The sequence below is a fragment of the Takifugu rubripes genome, chromosome 1 (assembly GCF_901000725.2).
Source record: "Takifugu rubripes chromosome 1, fTakRub1.2, whole genome shotgun sequence".
NCBI lineage: Eukaryota > Metazoa > Chordata > Actinopteri > Tetraodontiformes > Tetraodontidae > Takifugu > Takifugu rubripes.
Genome location: NC_042285.1, coordinates 17,976,249 through 17,993,439, shown reverse-complemented (window position 1 = coordinate 17,993,439; position 17,191 = coordinate 17,976,249). Strand labels below are relative to the sequence as shown.

At 44.6% G+C, this 17,191-nt stretch overlaps 1 protein-coding gene across 1 annotated transcript; it reads right to left on the bottom strand.

The window, feature by feature from the left end:
* Positions 1-10,023: 10,023 nt before the first annotated feature.
* Positions 10,024-15,069, bottom strand: LOC101071332 (atypical chemokine receptor 3). The gene is made up of 2 exons (XM_011608982.2): positions 14,913-15,069; positions 10,024-12,427 (listed from the first exon to the last, which is right to left on the bottom strand). Exon 2 carries the CDS (start codon positions 12,363-12,365, stop codon positions 11,229-11,231), a length of 1,137 nt encoding a protein of 378 aa, XP_011607284.1. The 5' UTR covers positions 12,366-12,427; positions 14,913-15,069; the 3' UTR covers positions 10,024-11,228.
* Between the last annotated feature and the right edge of the window lie 2,122 nt (positions 15,070-17,191).

Here is a 17,191-nt window from a genome sequence, read left to right as displayed (position 1 = left end):
TTGGTGGTCTCTAGCTCCTGTTTGCCTGCAATTGTGTCCATTTATTGCTGTATATTTGACTTTATCTCACCCAGGATGCTGCCCTTGGTTACCTCCACAGTATTTTACGGCTCTGTCCACGCCTACATGGCATCGCCTTTGTCACCACAGAATTTAGCCTAGGTGATATTTATAGATACAAGTGTCAGTCTGACACACGCTGGAATATCCAAGAAGCAAATATGAAACGGGGATGCAACCCAGCAACAGTGCACACACCATAAACTGTGAGTGACATTTATATGATTACTGCTTATTTGTGAAGTACTCAAGCTTTGAATTTGTAGTTTTCTCTAGGCGAAACTTGCCAATATGTTCTCTAGTTCCTGACAGCAAGAGCCGTGAAGTCATGGCAACAGCTTCCGCCTTGACGCCTCAACGGCGAACCCAAACATCAGCCCTTTATATCACCGTCATCAAGCTGACACCGCTCCGAGGTCACACTTATTCAAGCTGTCCCCCCGGAGGTAACGTGGAGACAGGAAGCGTGCATGTGCTGTCAGACAGCGAGCGCAGGGCTGCTGGCATTATCCTGACACCAATTAGCTTTAAAACATTCTCTCATGTGTTTTACAACAAGGCAGCGCAGCAAAGCCAACGGGTCAAATATTTAATGAGGAGCCTGTACAAACTGAAGGAAAAGAGGCGTTTTAACGCAACGCGTAAAGCCCAGAGACTATTGTGCATCCTTTACCTGAACCAGCACTGTGGCGCGTTGCTGCTGAATAAAATCCACCTATATTTGTTCGGTCAAGACTTTAGGGTTTCTTGTCTGTTGGGGGGGGGTGAACCAGCTTCTGTCTGGCTCACTGCAACCCAGACAACAAATCTTATCTTTTGTCCTGATAACATTTTTGGCATTTTTTTTGGGAGAATCTGGTCATGGAGACTGGATGAGGACCCTCAGAGCAGATGTGTCTAATGAAACCCTCTGTCTGTCTACTGTTAAATCTTATTCCTTTCACCACAAAAGCTTAAAAGGGAGCAAAACAATAAGCACAAAGCACTGTCGCACGGATCAGCACAGACCTGCAGGAAGATTGACTTTTTGTTTAAACATGAAGCTTTTGCTGAGCCGCCTTTGTGAGAAAGTGTAAACCGTGCTGCCACATGTTCTCCCCCGTTGGCATGACATGCACGCATACATCCCAAGCCAGACACGCACATTTACACACGCGCCTCACCCGGAACATCTGTGGAACATGAGGTAAAATTAATGTGAGAATCGTTCAGAAGAACGAGCTGCAGCTTTGTTTCCCACAGCTAAGAGGCCACCAACATTTACACACTGTTACAAACCTAATCTGTGGAAAAGAAGTGAGGGAAACAGATGAAAAACAGAGGGGAAATGTACAGGGGTTTAACTAAGAATGTGGATTAGCGGCTTAAAGTAATTCCACACAATAATGAGGGAGAAGGAGGTGTTGGGGCAGTGTTCGGCAGCACTTGTGTGTCGCTGATGTGTTTAATGTGTCTTTGTCTCTGTGGATGTAGGCCGGTGTGCGTCCAGATTGTGCCCCGGTGTGGTTCAGGATCACCGCCTGTGCGTCCCAGGCACCAACCCCCTCCAGGGGGTGGGCAGATGTGATGGATGTTACCTGGAACCTCCGAAACCTCCGACAAGTGATGTGTGAGCAGCCAGCAGACAGGCGGGGTTGATGGATGCATTTCATTTAGTGTGGGTAAGTTTTGGTGGCGGCTCGCTGACGGCTGCCGGGTTTGGGTGTTATTGCAGCATTATTGATTACAAGGTGACAGGTACACGAAGGAAAGCCATTTAATACTGCGGCAGGCAGTGGTGAAACACACACCTCCTCCTCTGAATGTGCATGTTTGCCCAACACCTCCCCCCCCCAGTACCCCTATAGAATTACAGACTATGACCCCGGTGTTAGGCCCGGACAGAAAACATATCAGCCTCAACGAAAATGTTCATCCATCAATCTCCACTACATTTATGTATAAGTTTATAGATTCAGATTACTTCATTGTTTCGAAATTCCCTGTCACAAGAAGCCGCACGAGCAAATCTGCACGCTGCCTCGTGCACGCTGCCTCGTGCACGACTGCTGCAACCGATGAGTGACGGCAGCTTACTGAGGCCAACAGTTGTAATTCAAAATAAAGTGCCGCTTTTCAACAATATGGGCCTAATAATGGCTGTTTTACTCCAGTCAACAGTGTTTGTGCTGTACTTAACAGTATTTCTGTAAATAAAATAGCTATATATGTGAATAAACCTTAACCAAAGGTTAAGCAGGAAACATTCCTCTGAGACAGCTGCAGCAAATGAAGCTTTTATTAGGACTTGTGTGGTCGAGGCGTTGGAGGTGTTTATATATAGCTGACCTGATGACCTGCTGCCACTTGATGACAAGTCTGAAGATGATCCCACATCGTCCTGAGAAATGCTGGTTTGAAGGCAATAAACACATGTGCTATGATGTCATCACGAACCTCCTGGTGAGAAATGAAGAAAACCCAAAATCACAATCGTTGCCTTTATATAAATACCTGAGTGTGATTTTGTAGCTGTGGAATTTTAGCTGGAGTCAATAACAGACCGACGTTTCTGACAAGCATCTCAACAACATATACTAAAATACAGAATGACTGGAGCGACGTGCATCATTCTGGAGCTTTAACATGTGGTTTTCTTTAGACCATTTAGAAGATTGTAGCTCATGTCTGCAGTGTCAAGTTGGGCCTCGTGTCTCTGACAGGCAGGTAAATATGATTGTGCACAAATATTGTGCAGATTTTTTCTTCCTTTCATATTTTCTCTCATCATTAAGAGCCTTTATCTCAGATTTAAGCTCATCATTAGCTATCATGCTACATCTGCCCCATTATCTTCTGACATGTTTAGGCTGCTCTTGAGAGTTCAGGTTACTTTGGCAACATTATGAGACAATGCTGCAGACAATGGTGCTCGCTCTCACACACACACACACACACACACACACACACACACACACACACACACACACATCCTGTACTTCTATCTTTGTGAGGACTTTCATAGGACATAGTGCATTACCCAGCTCCTCACTCGAACCCTAAGAATGAGTATTTTGGTACTCAATATGTAGCAAATACAAGGACTCACACCTGAAAACATAATGGTTGTTCACGAAGACATTCCAATAGACATGGGTAGATCCCACTTGGGCATTTTGATGTGGTTGAATTTTGGAGGCTGGTTTATATTATTGCATTTTCAGGTCCATAAAAGTCTCTTTTTAGACAGATCCAAATGAACTGATCCAAGTTCTGCCACATTTTGCCAGCCTTCTGTTGGGGTTCCCAGAACTTTTGTGTTATGGGGAAAGGGTACCTAAATGGTACTGTAACATTATTGGGAAATATCCTTGCACTCCCAATCTGTATTTTTTTTATAACTATGCATTAATTGAATTGTAATTCCTTATTTTCCTCCACGTGTGTTCTGACAATTCTAAATGTTTAACCTGACTGCACATCCACAATCCGCCAACCATTACCATATATGTACTTGTTCTCCTCCATGCATGACCTTTAATGAATACCAGCAGATAGTGGTAATTAACAGACTTTCCATCTGTACCAAGGTCCTTTACTTCTAGGAAATAGAGCCAGGGGAGTACAACACTCGTTATCTTGCACTCTTATGTGTATTTGAGCCCCCTGGGAAATGTTGTCTGTTGGTACAGTGACAACAGAACCTCTCTTCAGTACAGCTCTTCTATCTTACACCTTTTTATTTAATTTCCACCACAGTTTGCGTCAACAATGGGGACAAATGTGAACTAAACTGTATATAAACCTAATCTTGCTTTTATGTCACTAAATTAGCTAAAATTAGGGTGAGCATTCGCCTACCACGGTGCAGTGAGGCTATCAATGTCCCCAAACTCTGGGGGGCAACCTCGAGGCAGACCAGGGGTTTCCATTCCAAAACAAAGCTGAAGTGAACTGTACTTGGTTAAGACGGATAAATGACCTTCTTGGTGGTGCTAATTGCCATATTGGTGTTGTGTTTCCCCTGCAGCTCTTATTTCAAAATCTTTGTTTTTAAGCTACAGAATAGGCGCACCTGTGACAACAATGGTGACTTGAAACATATGAAAAGAGGTCACGGACACACGGGGGCGACCGGCTGAGGTGAAAAGAGGACAGAAAAAAACAAACCCTGTGACTACAGCCTCTACAAATACCATCTATTCATAAGGCCAGAGGGGAAACACGGTGTGTAACATGTTTTCATTTGCTCACTCATGTCGGTCAATGGTGAGATTTGGTATCAGACGTGCACAGACGTTGGGTGTGTCAACTTTCAGCCTCCCCACCCAAAACCCTCATCCATACCCAGAAACTACAACTTCCTTTCCCCATTCATCCCCCTGCCATTTTGTTTTACTTCTCAGGAGCCTTTTTAAAAGCTCATTTGTCAAACCACAAAAGATTATTGAGCTCTGTGGAACCAGACTGAGTCCAAACAGCAGCAAGGAAGCTCCCACACTGAAGAGAGGGATCACAGGAGCGTCGCTCTGCGCAGGGTCCAGGGCTGAATGTTGGAAACCTCAGCCGCCACAGCATAGTTTGTGTTGCACAACCGATAGTCGTGCTCTCGCAGCAGGGTGCAAGACGTGCACCAGTGGGCCACTGGAAACCGAAAAGGAGCCTGCAACCACAAAAACATAATGGAGGAACGCTTGAGTGAGTTCCAGGAAACCAGTGGAAGTTTCACTCCTGCGGGAGAAGCAACCGAGGCGTCGCAGAGGACGATGAGTACCTGTCGTTAAAGACGAGGCGCTCCGTGGTGGCTGCTGAATGACACGCAGACATTCACCTCAGGGCGCAAATTGGCTGTGTCATTGTGAGAGATCCTCCCTGTAAACTGATACTGAGCTGCTGTCCAGAGAGATCAGCAGCGGAGCAGGAAAGACGCAGATGTGTTTGGCAGATGTAAAGGCCTCCTCAGACGATCTTCTGTGTGTAGCGGCACTTATACGAGTGAAATACCACGATGGAGAAACACCACACGACCACGGTCACATCCACTATGTTCCAGCAACAATGCTCGTAAAGGCGGTAGCTTGATTCATGTGTCTCCTTATATTTTACCATAAATGTAAAACGTGTGAAATGTTATTGTTCCATTAAAATGTAGAAGGGTCACTAATTCAGCCATATCGGTTACACTGAAAGACATTATTTTAGGCGGCACGGTTACATTAAAGGAGTTTTTCTGGGCAGGGTCACTTCGAAGGAGAAGGATGTGGGTTTGAGTCCCGCTAAGGTCTTTCTGTGTGGTGTTTACATGTTTTCCCTGTCCCTGTGTGGGTTTTCTCCAAATACTCCGGTTTCATCTCACAGTCCAAAAACACTCACATTTGCTTGATTTGGAGCTTCTAAATGCTCCTGGGTGTGAGTCAATATTTGCCTCATGATATATAGAGCTCAGAAGTAACTTAATAAGGCCTTACAAACGGACTGTGCCCCCCCCCAGTGGAAAGTCGGAGTCTGACCCCAGACAGGAACCAGTGCAGATTGCTGATGTTCCAAACACCAACACAGACAAAACATATGAATCCATGAGGTGTTTTTCTTTTAGTTTTGTGTCTCTTTGGAAGGACACAACCCCCCCGTTGATTTTAGCTCTTACTGTCGGAGCACATTGTCAGCTGAGATTAAAGCACGTCAACACCTTCAATCTGCTGCTCTCGCTCTGTCTCTCTCTAAAGCTAAAATAAACCAAAGCATGCTTCGCCTGCAGGCAGTGAGGAGTTTAAAAAGTTCCGATTGAAGTGGGGGGGGCTCATAAACAATGATCTGACATGGAATTGTTTGTGCATGAATCAGCACAAGTTGTGATGCAAATTTCCAGTCGTGATATAAAGATTGAATGAATGCTGATTAATGGACGAAGCAAGAGGACAACATGGTGGACCACGTTGAATTAAAAGGAATTTGTCTTGTATTTCTAAAGCTACAATGCAGCAGCCACCGTCTCCAGAACGTCCTCTGACGCTTCCTTCCTGGCTCAGATGTGAGTGTGCTGCCAGGCTGATGGAGCTGGTGGTTAACTCAATGAGGGCCAACTCTTAAAGTCAACGCGATGGCGGATGGATTAGGTGCCTCCTAAACACCCAATCTGTGGTTCGGGTACGAACTGGGTGTGTTCCTGGCCTGCAGTCACATTTGCAGATCTGGAAGAGATTAGAGGTTCCGAATATACTCTGGGCTGCTTTATGAGGAGTTTATCATCATCAGGCCTGGCGCTGGTACTGTAGGTAACAGGAGAGGACATCACAGGCCATCACTCTCGGCACATGTAAAGCTTTTATTGGAAAGTTCTCTGTCTGATCTGTGTTTGGCTCATAAATAGCTGTTAGGATGTCTTAACAAGAAAGAGCTCTGGAGAGTGTGAGAACCATAAAGTTTATTTTATGTTTTTTTTGCTGATAGCCAATATTTTAAACTATATTCTAAACAAAACTACAATAACATAAAAGAGCTCATGCAAAAGTCTGATCTTTTTATTTTTACAGCCCTCCGCTGCCTTGTTGCGTCACAGCAACGACCTGTTTTAAATCTCTGTCAAACGTGCGTGCTGAATTTAGTTGATGGCTGTCAGCTGAGGGGGGTTTGCCTGCAGAAGTCATTAAATACAGGATTAAAAATCCTTTATTACAATTCCATTTCAAGAATGTGGTCTTGGGAATGTTTCCCTCTTTTCCATAAAGAGGTTTTTAAAGCAGAGCCAAGAATTTTGATTGTGAGGTTTCAGCTTCTGAGTCCTCCCTTCACAGGAGGAATCTGGTGTGATGCAGTATCGAAAAATACCGTTTAGAATCTCAGATCATTGTCTTTCAGTGACCCCCCCTTTGTCCTGAAGAACCCAGAGTTACCGCACTGGAACCCACTTTCATTGTGTTGGGGAGGGAGGCGGGTTTTCATTTCAAACCAGGCCAGTGAAACCAAAACTATGGAAACCATAAAGGCCAGTTAATGTATAATTTCTGCAAATAGGTCAGAGATTTCATTTCCTCTGAAGACTCAAGTTAGATGTCTGACGTCTTTATGACATGTCCTGTTTTGTAATGCAAGAATAGGGACAATAGAGCATCACAAGAGACCTTAAAATATATTCTGATTCAAAAATCTTTGCTGTGCAGGCCTGCAGGACCTTTTATGATGTTTCTGTCAGTCATACGTTCATTCATGAGGGGTGGTGAAATCTCTTCATGGAGATATAATTTAATGTAGTAATAAAATCTGTTAATGTTTTCAAACCTGGGGTTAAATATGCACTGACTTCATAAATTCACATTCGGAATTAACGTTGCTCAGGTTGCTCTCCCAGCTGAACACATCTGGCCGGATCGTTTGTCCTGTCCTGACGGGAGGGACGGAATAATGAAGTGCCAATCTTCCGTATCCTCTCGCTTTCTTCTCATGCACCAGCAGCTGCCACGGTCTTCCCCCGCCTCATTAATAATTCAAGTCTGTTTAGTGAATGATGTGGAAGTTCGTGTGGAATCAGTTCAGAAAGCGATCAAGCACAGGCTTGAATGGGAGTCAAAAACAAATGAGCTGGAAATAATAATAGTTGATCTTCCAGCTCCGTGCACGCAAGCAAGTGCATCTCTTCGTATTCAAATCCAGGAAATAAAGTTGTTCTAAATTGTTCCCCACTGCTGCACCCCTCCCCGTCTCATCATTCACTGGTGTTATCTTTCCCCTGCCTAAGGTACAGACATGCTGGAAAGCAACACTCCATCAGCTGATTTCATCTCTGGCTCAGTGCTTCTGCTTTTTAAATCAAACCGCAACGTTCGGCAAAGCCACTTAAGGAACCGCCTGTAACTCATCTAAGAACAGTAAGGTCAGATAAGCCGGGCCTGGGCTGAACAAAGGATGCTCCTTTTATCACCTTTGGACTGCTCAGCTGGTTGTGGTAAAGCCCTTTATCATTTTTCTGCTCTGAAAGACTTAAATTTAGATTTAAAGTTCACGTTCCAGCCAGAGACAACAGCAGGCCAGTATAATGTTACGAGCGGCACCTTTTCACAGTTTGCTTCTGTAATATTAGTTTTGTCTCTGACACACAAAAGCGTTTGGGTCCATGTAGAAGAGGAGCTCAGTGGTTCGTCTGGCACGGCCTGTATGAGCGACCTGTGAGGGGAACAAAGGAGAATGATAACTAGCAAACTGCTAAAGGAAGCAAAACATTTCACAGCTTCACTGCTTGCCAAGTAAAACAGAGGTGTGTTTTAGAGGCCGTTTTTTCTTTTCTTTTTTTCCAACTGCAGCAGCTACACACACACCATACTGAGTTCAGAACATAGGAGTGTTTTCTGTCACACATCACAACACCTCATCTGGAATAATGATTATACAGGAAGTAACTGATTAAATAATTTTTCTGCAAGACCTTCTTGTCAAAGAGTTAATGAGTAACAAGCAAAAAAAGCTTCTTGGTGTGGTGCTTTGTTATGTTACGGGTAATTCGTATTGAATAGAATCAAGCAGTGCTATAAATCAGGTGTAGGGATTATGCTTGTATTTTTAAAACTGAATCATAAATCCTTCTGTGGCTCCAGAGAGCAGAACAATAGTCAGTTTTAATCTCCATCCCCACGTGTTATTACTCTCAATAACAGAGATTAAAGATCATCTCAAACTTAATAATGTTGTAACTGAATCTTTCCACGTTCATTTTGGATTTCTCTAAAACCTGCACAGTGTTGTGGGGAAATAATGCAACAACATCCTCATCTATTGAGTGTTTAGGGTTCCTATAAAATGCGTGAAAATCCCATTTAAAAAGCACAATTTATCCCACCTGCAACTATACATTAATGTACATGTGAGTTTATTAAAGCTACAACAAAATTCACATTGGACAGCTGGAGTTGTGGACAGTTGAGTAGGTCTGATTTACACGCTGTACCCCTGTGGGTGGAACTACCCTGACCTGGAGAAACCAGCAGAGCGGCAACAGCAGGACGGTATTGACAGGGTTAAGGTCGGACGGGCAGTGAACCCACGGTTGTGGCAGAGATAAACAGTCCAGAGCAGGGACACTGGCAAATCACTAGGCCTGGCAATCACCAGCAGATCACTCTCACCCTCTGACCTTTGGAACTCAGTTTAAGGTTTTCTTAGTGTACTAACCTCTGACACGCTGTCTTCCTACACTCTGGTGTTGCTAACACAAACTGTCAACATGTCTCGCCAGCAACAATATACTCTCACTACAGTTAATGGTGTCAAAGGCGCTGAAAAAGTAAACTGAGGCGCTAAAACTGTATATGCATGAGAGGACAAAGTGTCATTTAAATGGAAGAGAGGGACAGGATGAATAATAAAGCTGAAAAATCTCTTTACTTGTTGACATTGCTGTTATTTTAACAAGACAAATACTAATCAAAAACAAAAAGGGGGAGAAATCTCATTCCTTTTCCCTCAGATGAGTAGAAAAGACTGTAACAACTGCATCAACACCATGACTCAACCGTGGATGAGAGATCACCGCGGCCTTCGCCGACAGCCTGGTGTGGTCCTTGGCTGCTACTCTGCTTTTTCTCGCTGAGCTCATCATCTCACGGGAGGAAGACGGACAGTCCAGAGTGGATCAGATCAGATGGTTGCAGGGTGTCGGGATGGGAGGGCCGAGCGGCGAGAGGAATGGCCTCGTGCATCTGTGGTGAAGGTCTAATCTGTCAGAACCTCACACATCTATTCCCCTCCTTCGCCGTCTGGGTGGGAGCAGGTGCGTGAGGCTCATTTTTCCTGATGAGGTGACAGATTAAACTGCAGTCTCTGCTTGTGTGTCCATTTCCCAGACAGGAGATAGAGTAACTGAATCATTGTGCGTATTTGTTTGTGTATATTCAGAGCAAGATTAACCATAACCAGGTCGTTGTTCCAAAGTCACAACTGTTCATCCCTAGTTTGTGATTATTTGACAAGAGCCAGATGAATAACAGAAGCAGGTTGCTATTTTTGTATATTTAATATATAACATAACAAATTATACACATTACAATATCAAATGCCTCTATTATTCTACACAAATGTTTGTCTCTCATCACCTGTAGCACTGAGTTCTTTTCAGTGTAAAAGCATGCACGTGTAAATAAACACGCCACAGTGTGACGTTTACGTCCGCACACAGTAACTGACCCAATGCACAACACCTAGAATTACTGTCGAGCTGATTCACACACAGACATATGTACACCACTACACTTTTTTCGCAATATTTGGTCCCGATACACAGAAAGGTGTCACCTGCCACAGCTGCTTCCTCATTAAAAACATGAATAATTGCCCATATCACCATATCACATCGTGACATTTTAGCTTCTATTATTGTATCCAGTATCCATAACTCTGGGCTAGTCTCTACTCATACTCAGTAGTTCTAGTTGAAGAAACCAGATGACGGTATTGAGAAATGTTTAAAACAAATAATTAGACACTTAACACCAGTCTCTGCCTAGAATGACGTTAAAATAGCTTAGCATAGAAAAAAGAAGACGGCACAATGTCATTACATCATCGGCCCTGGAAAAAAGCTTTATCCTTGGCATCTGTGTTCACACAGATGGATCTAACTAAAACATAACTCCTTGGTAGGTGCTGGTACATGAGCTTTGGTAGGTGCAGTAGCTGAATTTTGCTTATTTCCAGAATCGCAAATGGAAAAGCGCTGCAAAGTTGCACTGTTGAACTGGTGGTGCATTAAAAAAGAGGCAACAGGGCTCAAATACAGAGCCAGTCAGCAGCTCGACTCATGATGAGGTACTGCCTGGAATGTAGCACTGAGCAGACATCAGTGTGTGAAGACTATGATTTACAATATACACGAGGCTACACAGTCTGCATGTACAGGATATAAATACAACTTAATACAAAACATTAAGAATGTGACTGTGCTGATACAATATTTAATGCCTTGCCTGTGCAGGCATGGATTTACGTTACTGCTGTGGCTTCGGAAATTAATGAGCTATTGTCTAAGTGCTTTAGAATCAGTTCATGAAAGCTGATATCGGACGGTCTTCAAGATTTTCTAGGCGAGCTTAGCAGATTCCTGTTCTGCTGATTTTTCTTCCACTCTTTTGTGTCTTGAATCACAGAATCCTAAATATCATTGCAGCCAGACACAAGGTTTGAAAACAGTGTCCAGCTATGTTTCAGATCTGCGGCGGGTTATCCAGAGCTACAGCAGAGTACTCGGCTTCAGATATGTTAGTGGCCTCAATAAGGCGGGCCAGGCCCGTTCTGGTGGAGTATTTAAAGATGAAGGCCTTCATGAGGTCATAGCGATAGTTTCTGTTGATGAAGTTGTAGAGGATGGGGTTGAAGCAGCAGTGGAGCAGCGACAGACACTGTGTGAGGTGCAGGGCCACGTAGATCACGTTCTCTAGGCTGCAAGTAAGAGGTACCAGGCCCAGCTGAGACAGGGAATCAGCCAGGAGGACTCCATGGTAGGGCCCCCAGCAGCCAAGAAAGACCACGATGTAGGCCAGGATTACCCTGCGGCTCACGCGACGTTCCTGCTCCACTGTGGAGGATGAAGAGTAAGATGAAGAGCTTGTGAAGGCTCCGGCGAGCAGGAGGTAAAACACCGCAATGATGGGGAAGGGGAGGACAAAGCCCAGCAGGTTGAAGCTCAGCTGCACGCCCACCATCCACTCCCGGGGGTGTTCCTCTGGGTACACCGGCCTGCACAGCATCGTGTCCCCATGCGTCGCCTTCACCGTCTGCAGGAAGTACGTGTCCGGCAGAGAAGCGATCAGAGCCAGGAGCCACACTCCCACACACACTCCGCGACGGATTAGCTTCCTGTTTGTCCTGTCTTCGTTGTTCTGGCGCATCGTCACGCTCAGGTAGCGGTCCACGCTCATGCAGGCCAAGAAGAAGATGCTTCCAAACAGGTTGACAGAAAACAGCAGGTGGGTGAGTTTACAGGCCACTTCGCCAAAGGGCCAATGGCCATGCTGAGCCAGCGAGCTCACCCACACAGGCAGGGTGGCGCACACACACAGGTCTGCCACCGCCAGGTGCGCGATGTACATGTGCGTCTCGTGGCGAGGGGTGGAGTCTCTCTGCGCACGGATGTTTACCCAGAGGACCAGCGCATTCGCAGCCAGCCCAATGACGAAGATGAAGGTGTAGAGGACACACATGGAGTAGAGCAGGGCGTTGCGGTCGAAGGATGTCGCGCACATCATCGTGTCCACGCTGGATATGTTGCTCAAGGTGTCGGAGACGTTGGGGTCCCCGAACAACTTGAACAAGTCCTCCAGCTCGCTGGTGCTCAGACTCATGTTTCAGCAAGAACAGCTGCCTGTGCGGTTACACACAAACACACCTCTGTCTGGAACAGATCCTGCAAGAAGAAGACATCTTCATCATTCCTGAGTCATTTCAGACACTAATCATGTAAAGACGTGACAAATAAATGCTAGTGCTAATTTCAGTATCTTCAAAACACCAATATTCGTTTCAGTATTATTATTATTGTACCCACAACAAAGACCAGTAAACTTTATAGGTTAATCTGTTAACGGCTAAATAATAGTGGTAATAAAAAGGAAAAGAAGGCAACACACTTAAGAAGCAGGGGTTTTTTTTAAGGATGGCTGATTTCATCCATATGGACCCCAACTGCTACTCAGACATAAAGCCACTTGTGGAACGCTACCAGATCCTAAAGAATCTTAACATGGTTAACTTGTTAAAACAGTAGTGAGTTAATAGAAACGTTCTGTTGCTGCGTCACAGTCGTCTGTGATGGATGTGGGGTCTTTGGGGGGAGCACAATAAGTGTTTACATTAGGTCCACTGGCACACAGAATTGACAGTGAGGAAACAGGATCATGAAACCCAAACAGGGTTTACTTCCAGAGCCCTCTAGTCTCTTTGAGACAAAGCTTTTGTCCAGGGTGAGAAACAGGATGCCATTTTAAAGATTGTTTTCCCGTGAGACGCTTGTTGGAATAAAAAAAGTAATGTCCCCCCCCACCACCCGGGTTTTGGGAGGGGGAATTGACAAATGAGCTGTCACCGCCTCGATGAGCCGCACGAAATGGCTGCCGAGGCCAGCACGTCATTTTTAACACCAATCCCACATCACAAAAACATGTACACCTCCAAATGTGGGTTTCATTAGTTTTGAGCTTTTGGCAACTTTATCCACCATCGCATCAGTAGCACACAGCAGTCTGACGAGGGAAAGACCTCCATGGGACGGCTGAATTTTAACCCTCACAGGATCTGGGCTGTGATCTCTCGTCGGGATCTCTCCCTGACTGGCAGCCTGCCGCAGTGGGAAAGATCAGAGGTGAAAGGTAATAGATCAAAACCGGAACACAAGTGGCTTAACCCCGCCGTCGCCCCCGGCTGACCCGCGCGCCTACAGAGTGAATTGTGTGCAGGGATCAGCAGGAGGTTCGACGCCTTGCAAAACGGTCCAGCCGGGGTTAAATAGCGGGTCACTGACCATGGGCGACGCAGCACGGCAGAGAGCAGTGAAATGTGACCGCGTTGGGCATCTGCCTGCGCAGGAGACTTGTGCTGGACGGGTAATTGACACAGCCACAACAGATGATGAAGGAAGCAGCAAAGTCAAAATAAGGAAAGACAAGAACACCTGGACCAAATTAGCGCTGAGGGCTCCCTTTAATATTCATGAGTACATTCACATTTTTAGGATTTTTACAATTCTAATGTATATTATCGTATTTAGAGGACGTGTTGCAGCTGCAAATGAACAAATATGTCCTTTACTTGTGTTAATGAATGAGTATTACTTTAAAAGAATGACATCGTTTGATTTTATTTGAGAATGCTTGGTTTCAAAGTTATGGTGAAGAGGATATTATGGTATATTTTCACTCATCATGACTGTTCACATGTCTATATGATACTTTCATTTCATTTTCCTTCTATTTAGCCTCCTCTTAGACACTGAGAGTGCTTTTCATTCCTCTGGAAGGATTTTCTATGCTGAGATAATCCTTACAATGGTCTCTATCTAATTCCTTTATATTATATGGAAAATACCTGAAGGTGCCAGGTAGCCCCACAGGCTTCAAGATAATTAACCTTTTAACACCCACGCCATCAGATAACAGAAACGGAACATAGCCCTGCTCTCGCTCTCGCTCTCTCTCCCTCTCTTTCTTTCTTCATCTCTCAGTTTCTTCCCATTTCAGCTCACCAGCATCCATTTACAAATTGGCTGAAAACGTCTATTGTTACTCAATACATAGCAAACGAATAGCCGCTGTAGAGCATTTTCATGTGCTAATGCTGCCAAAAAGAAAGGTGCAGGTGCAGCGTGACTGTCAGAAGGTCCTCCTGTCATGCACCATTTGCATGCTTTGGTTTGGGATAAAAATCTTTCAGATAGATTCCGGACAGGGGGGAGAGAAGGGTGGAAAAGTAGTGCGCGTCGGTGCGTAAAGCACCGAGTCTATCCGAGAAAATCCCGGACGGCAGCAGAAACCCCACAAAGTCATTGTTGCCATTGTTGATTGGCGGAGCTAAAGCTGGGAACAAACTTCTCTTATCAGACGTCAGCTTTGTATACAGTGCTGCTGTCTCTGCGTGTTTGGCCGAGCAGACAAACACGCAGCGCGGAGAGACGCTGGCAAGATGAAAACTGACAAAAACAAAAATCCCCCCCCCCCCCCCCCCCCCCCCCCCCCCACCACCACCACCACCCCCAAAAAATCCAAATAGTTCTAAAAGACTTTCCTTTTCTGCAAAAACATGCAGGATTCTGATATTTACAAACTCTGTAGATTCTTTAGAAACTCTGCAAGTTTAAGGTTTGGAGGGGCGAGGAATCGAATACTGAAGCAACCTACCTGTTTAAAATTCCTGCTCTTGTGCCTCTCGTCTTTAAATAACACCTTTGTCTCGCTCTTGGCAGCTCCTCTGCGGAGAACTTGCGTGCTTTGCCCTCCGCCTCCGTCAATGAGCCTGTTCTTGTCCTGCACTTGCTGATACCGGGAGCAGTAACGCCTCCGAGGCTGGACCAAGAGGCTGGACACACGATGACATGACATCAGAGTCTACAGCCAGCAGTCATTTGGGCAGTTTCAGCCCAAATGACGGATTTCCTGCTTGTCATGCACAGAACAGCATTTTTCACTGCCGAGCTGTTAGTTTAGAAATGTTCGTTGGCAACATGTAAGTTAAACTGGCCGAACTGGTGTAAAATGTTGTCACAGTAAAGCTGTGCACTGTTGCGTGTGCAAATGAGATTCTTCACGCTGCAGCAATTTGGAAACCGGCAACGACGAGGACTAATTCCAAATTAAAAGCATACAGCATGAGAACATTACATTTCTAACATGTGGATTAAATCTAGCCTATTATGCGACCTAGGTGGCTTTGGCTCAGGTTTATCACATGCAAACAAAACATTGTGATGAATACCAGACAGATTTCACTGCTTTACACAAATTCCACCCATATTACTCACACTCCACAAGGTAATATTTTCATTCCCATAATATGGAAGGCGAAGTAGATGCATTTCTTCTTATTCTTATTCTTATTTATATGTACTGAACCTGTTATACACTTTATTGTTTTATTGAAGGAAGTCGAGGGTCTTTTAAACAAAAACAATGTTGTTTATGGTTGATCATTTTGCAGATATTAAGATTTATACGCTGCATGAAAATGACGTAAACTATAAACTATAGCTTCCAAATGAAGCAAAGTTTTCCAACTAGCAAAGTCTAAGATAATAAGACAGTAGTAATGACATACAGAGTCAATGTATCCATATAAAAGAAACTCATAATAGTTAATCATTAGCTTGATTTGACTGTCATAAAAAAAACTTTAAACCTTTCTTAACATGTTAAATAAGTACTGTAAAAAGTATACAACACACATCAAGTGAGTGAAACTGAAGGGAGCCCCACCCCAACTACCTAAATATGAAAGTGGGGCTGCTCACAGCCAGTAAACCACATTTACTGTCTTCTGCTCCCACCCAAAACCAAAAAACCGGTTCAACCCAGCATGCAACTCCATACTGCCGACACCCGACGAAACCCTGTAGTCGCGTTTCAGCTTGATTTTAGGCGTTTTTAATGCACTCTGGAGCATTTTCAAGCAACAACCAAAAGTATACGTTAGAACATCTGCAAAAAACTTCGTTTCATTGTCATCACTGTGGCCAAGTCAAGCAGGAGGCTCGTGCGTTTCCTGAACGCTGCTGAAAGGCCTCACAGCTGTGCACGCCGATTGCACCAGGTTCCATCCAGAGATGGGTTCAGATAAACAAAACGGGAATCTAAATTACCTTTGCTTTAATAATATTTTGATTGCTGATAAATCAAACAGGTCATGAAAGAGCTCCTGCCTGAACCGTCTGATGTGCAGCCTGGTGAGTGAAGGATCGGCGTTGCCTGGCGCAGTATGTCCGGCATGTTTGCTTTGGAAGAAGATATCTCTGACTTGCACAGGTCATCCTGCCGAAGTTTATTATGTCTGTGTGGCCTGTGTTCAGTGATGAAATACAGCCAGCAGGCTACCCTGACCTCATTAAAGGCAGCAGCGAAGTCAGTTTCAGTGAGGCAGAGAAAGAAAGCTCCCACCATGCACGCACAGCTATTGTCCTCCGTATCAGTAGCATCAAGGGGGGTTGTGAGCCCTCCTGATAAGCATCCACAGTAGACTGCTGCCAGCCTCTGTTCTGCAGTCCTCATTCACAGGCCGACTGGAAACAACAGGGGTGTTTTCTGTCTGTGTATGTCTGAGAAAAGGCCCACCAGCTACCCTTCTGTGGGAAAATGGTTAGCGGAAACATTGTTGTTGTCGGTAAAAAAGAATAGCTCAAAACCAGTCTGCACCCTGGTTTTAATCAAAAGTATGTAGACTTGAGCTTTCTAACAAATCTGTATGATTTTTTTATGTAAAAAAAGACTTTATATTAATGCTTTGCAATATCTCCACACCATTAGCAACCATGACTTAATTCCAAGGTTATCTGAGGTGCACAAATTTTAATAACTCTTGTTTATGACTGTTTTTATGCTCAAAACAACACCCACAGTCTTGTTTGTTCGCTCTTTAAACACAAGGCCAGAGGTTTTTAAAAGCTTCTTATACCTGCAGCAGAAGTGTT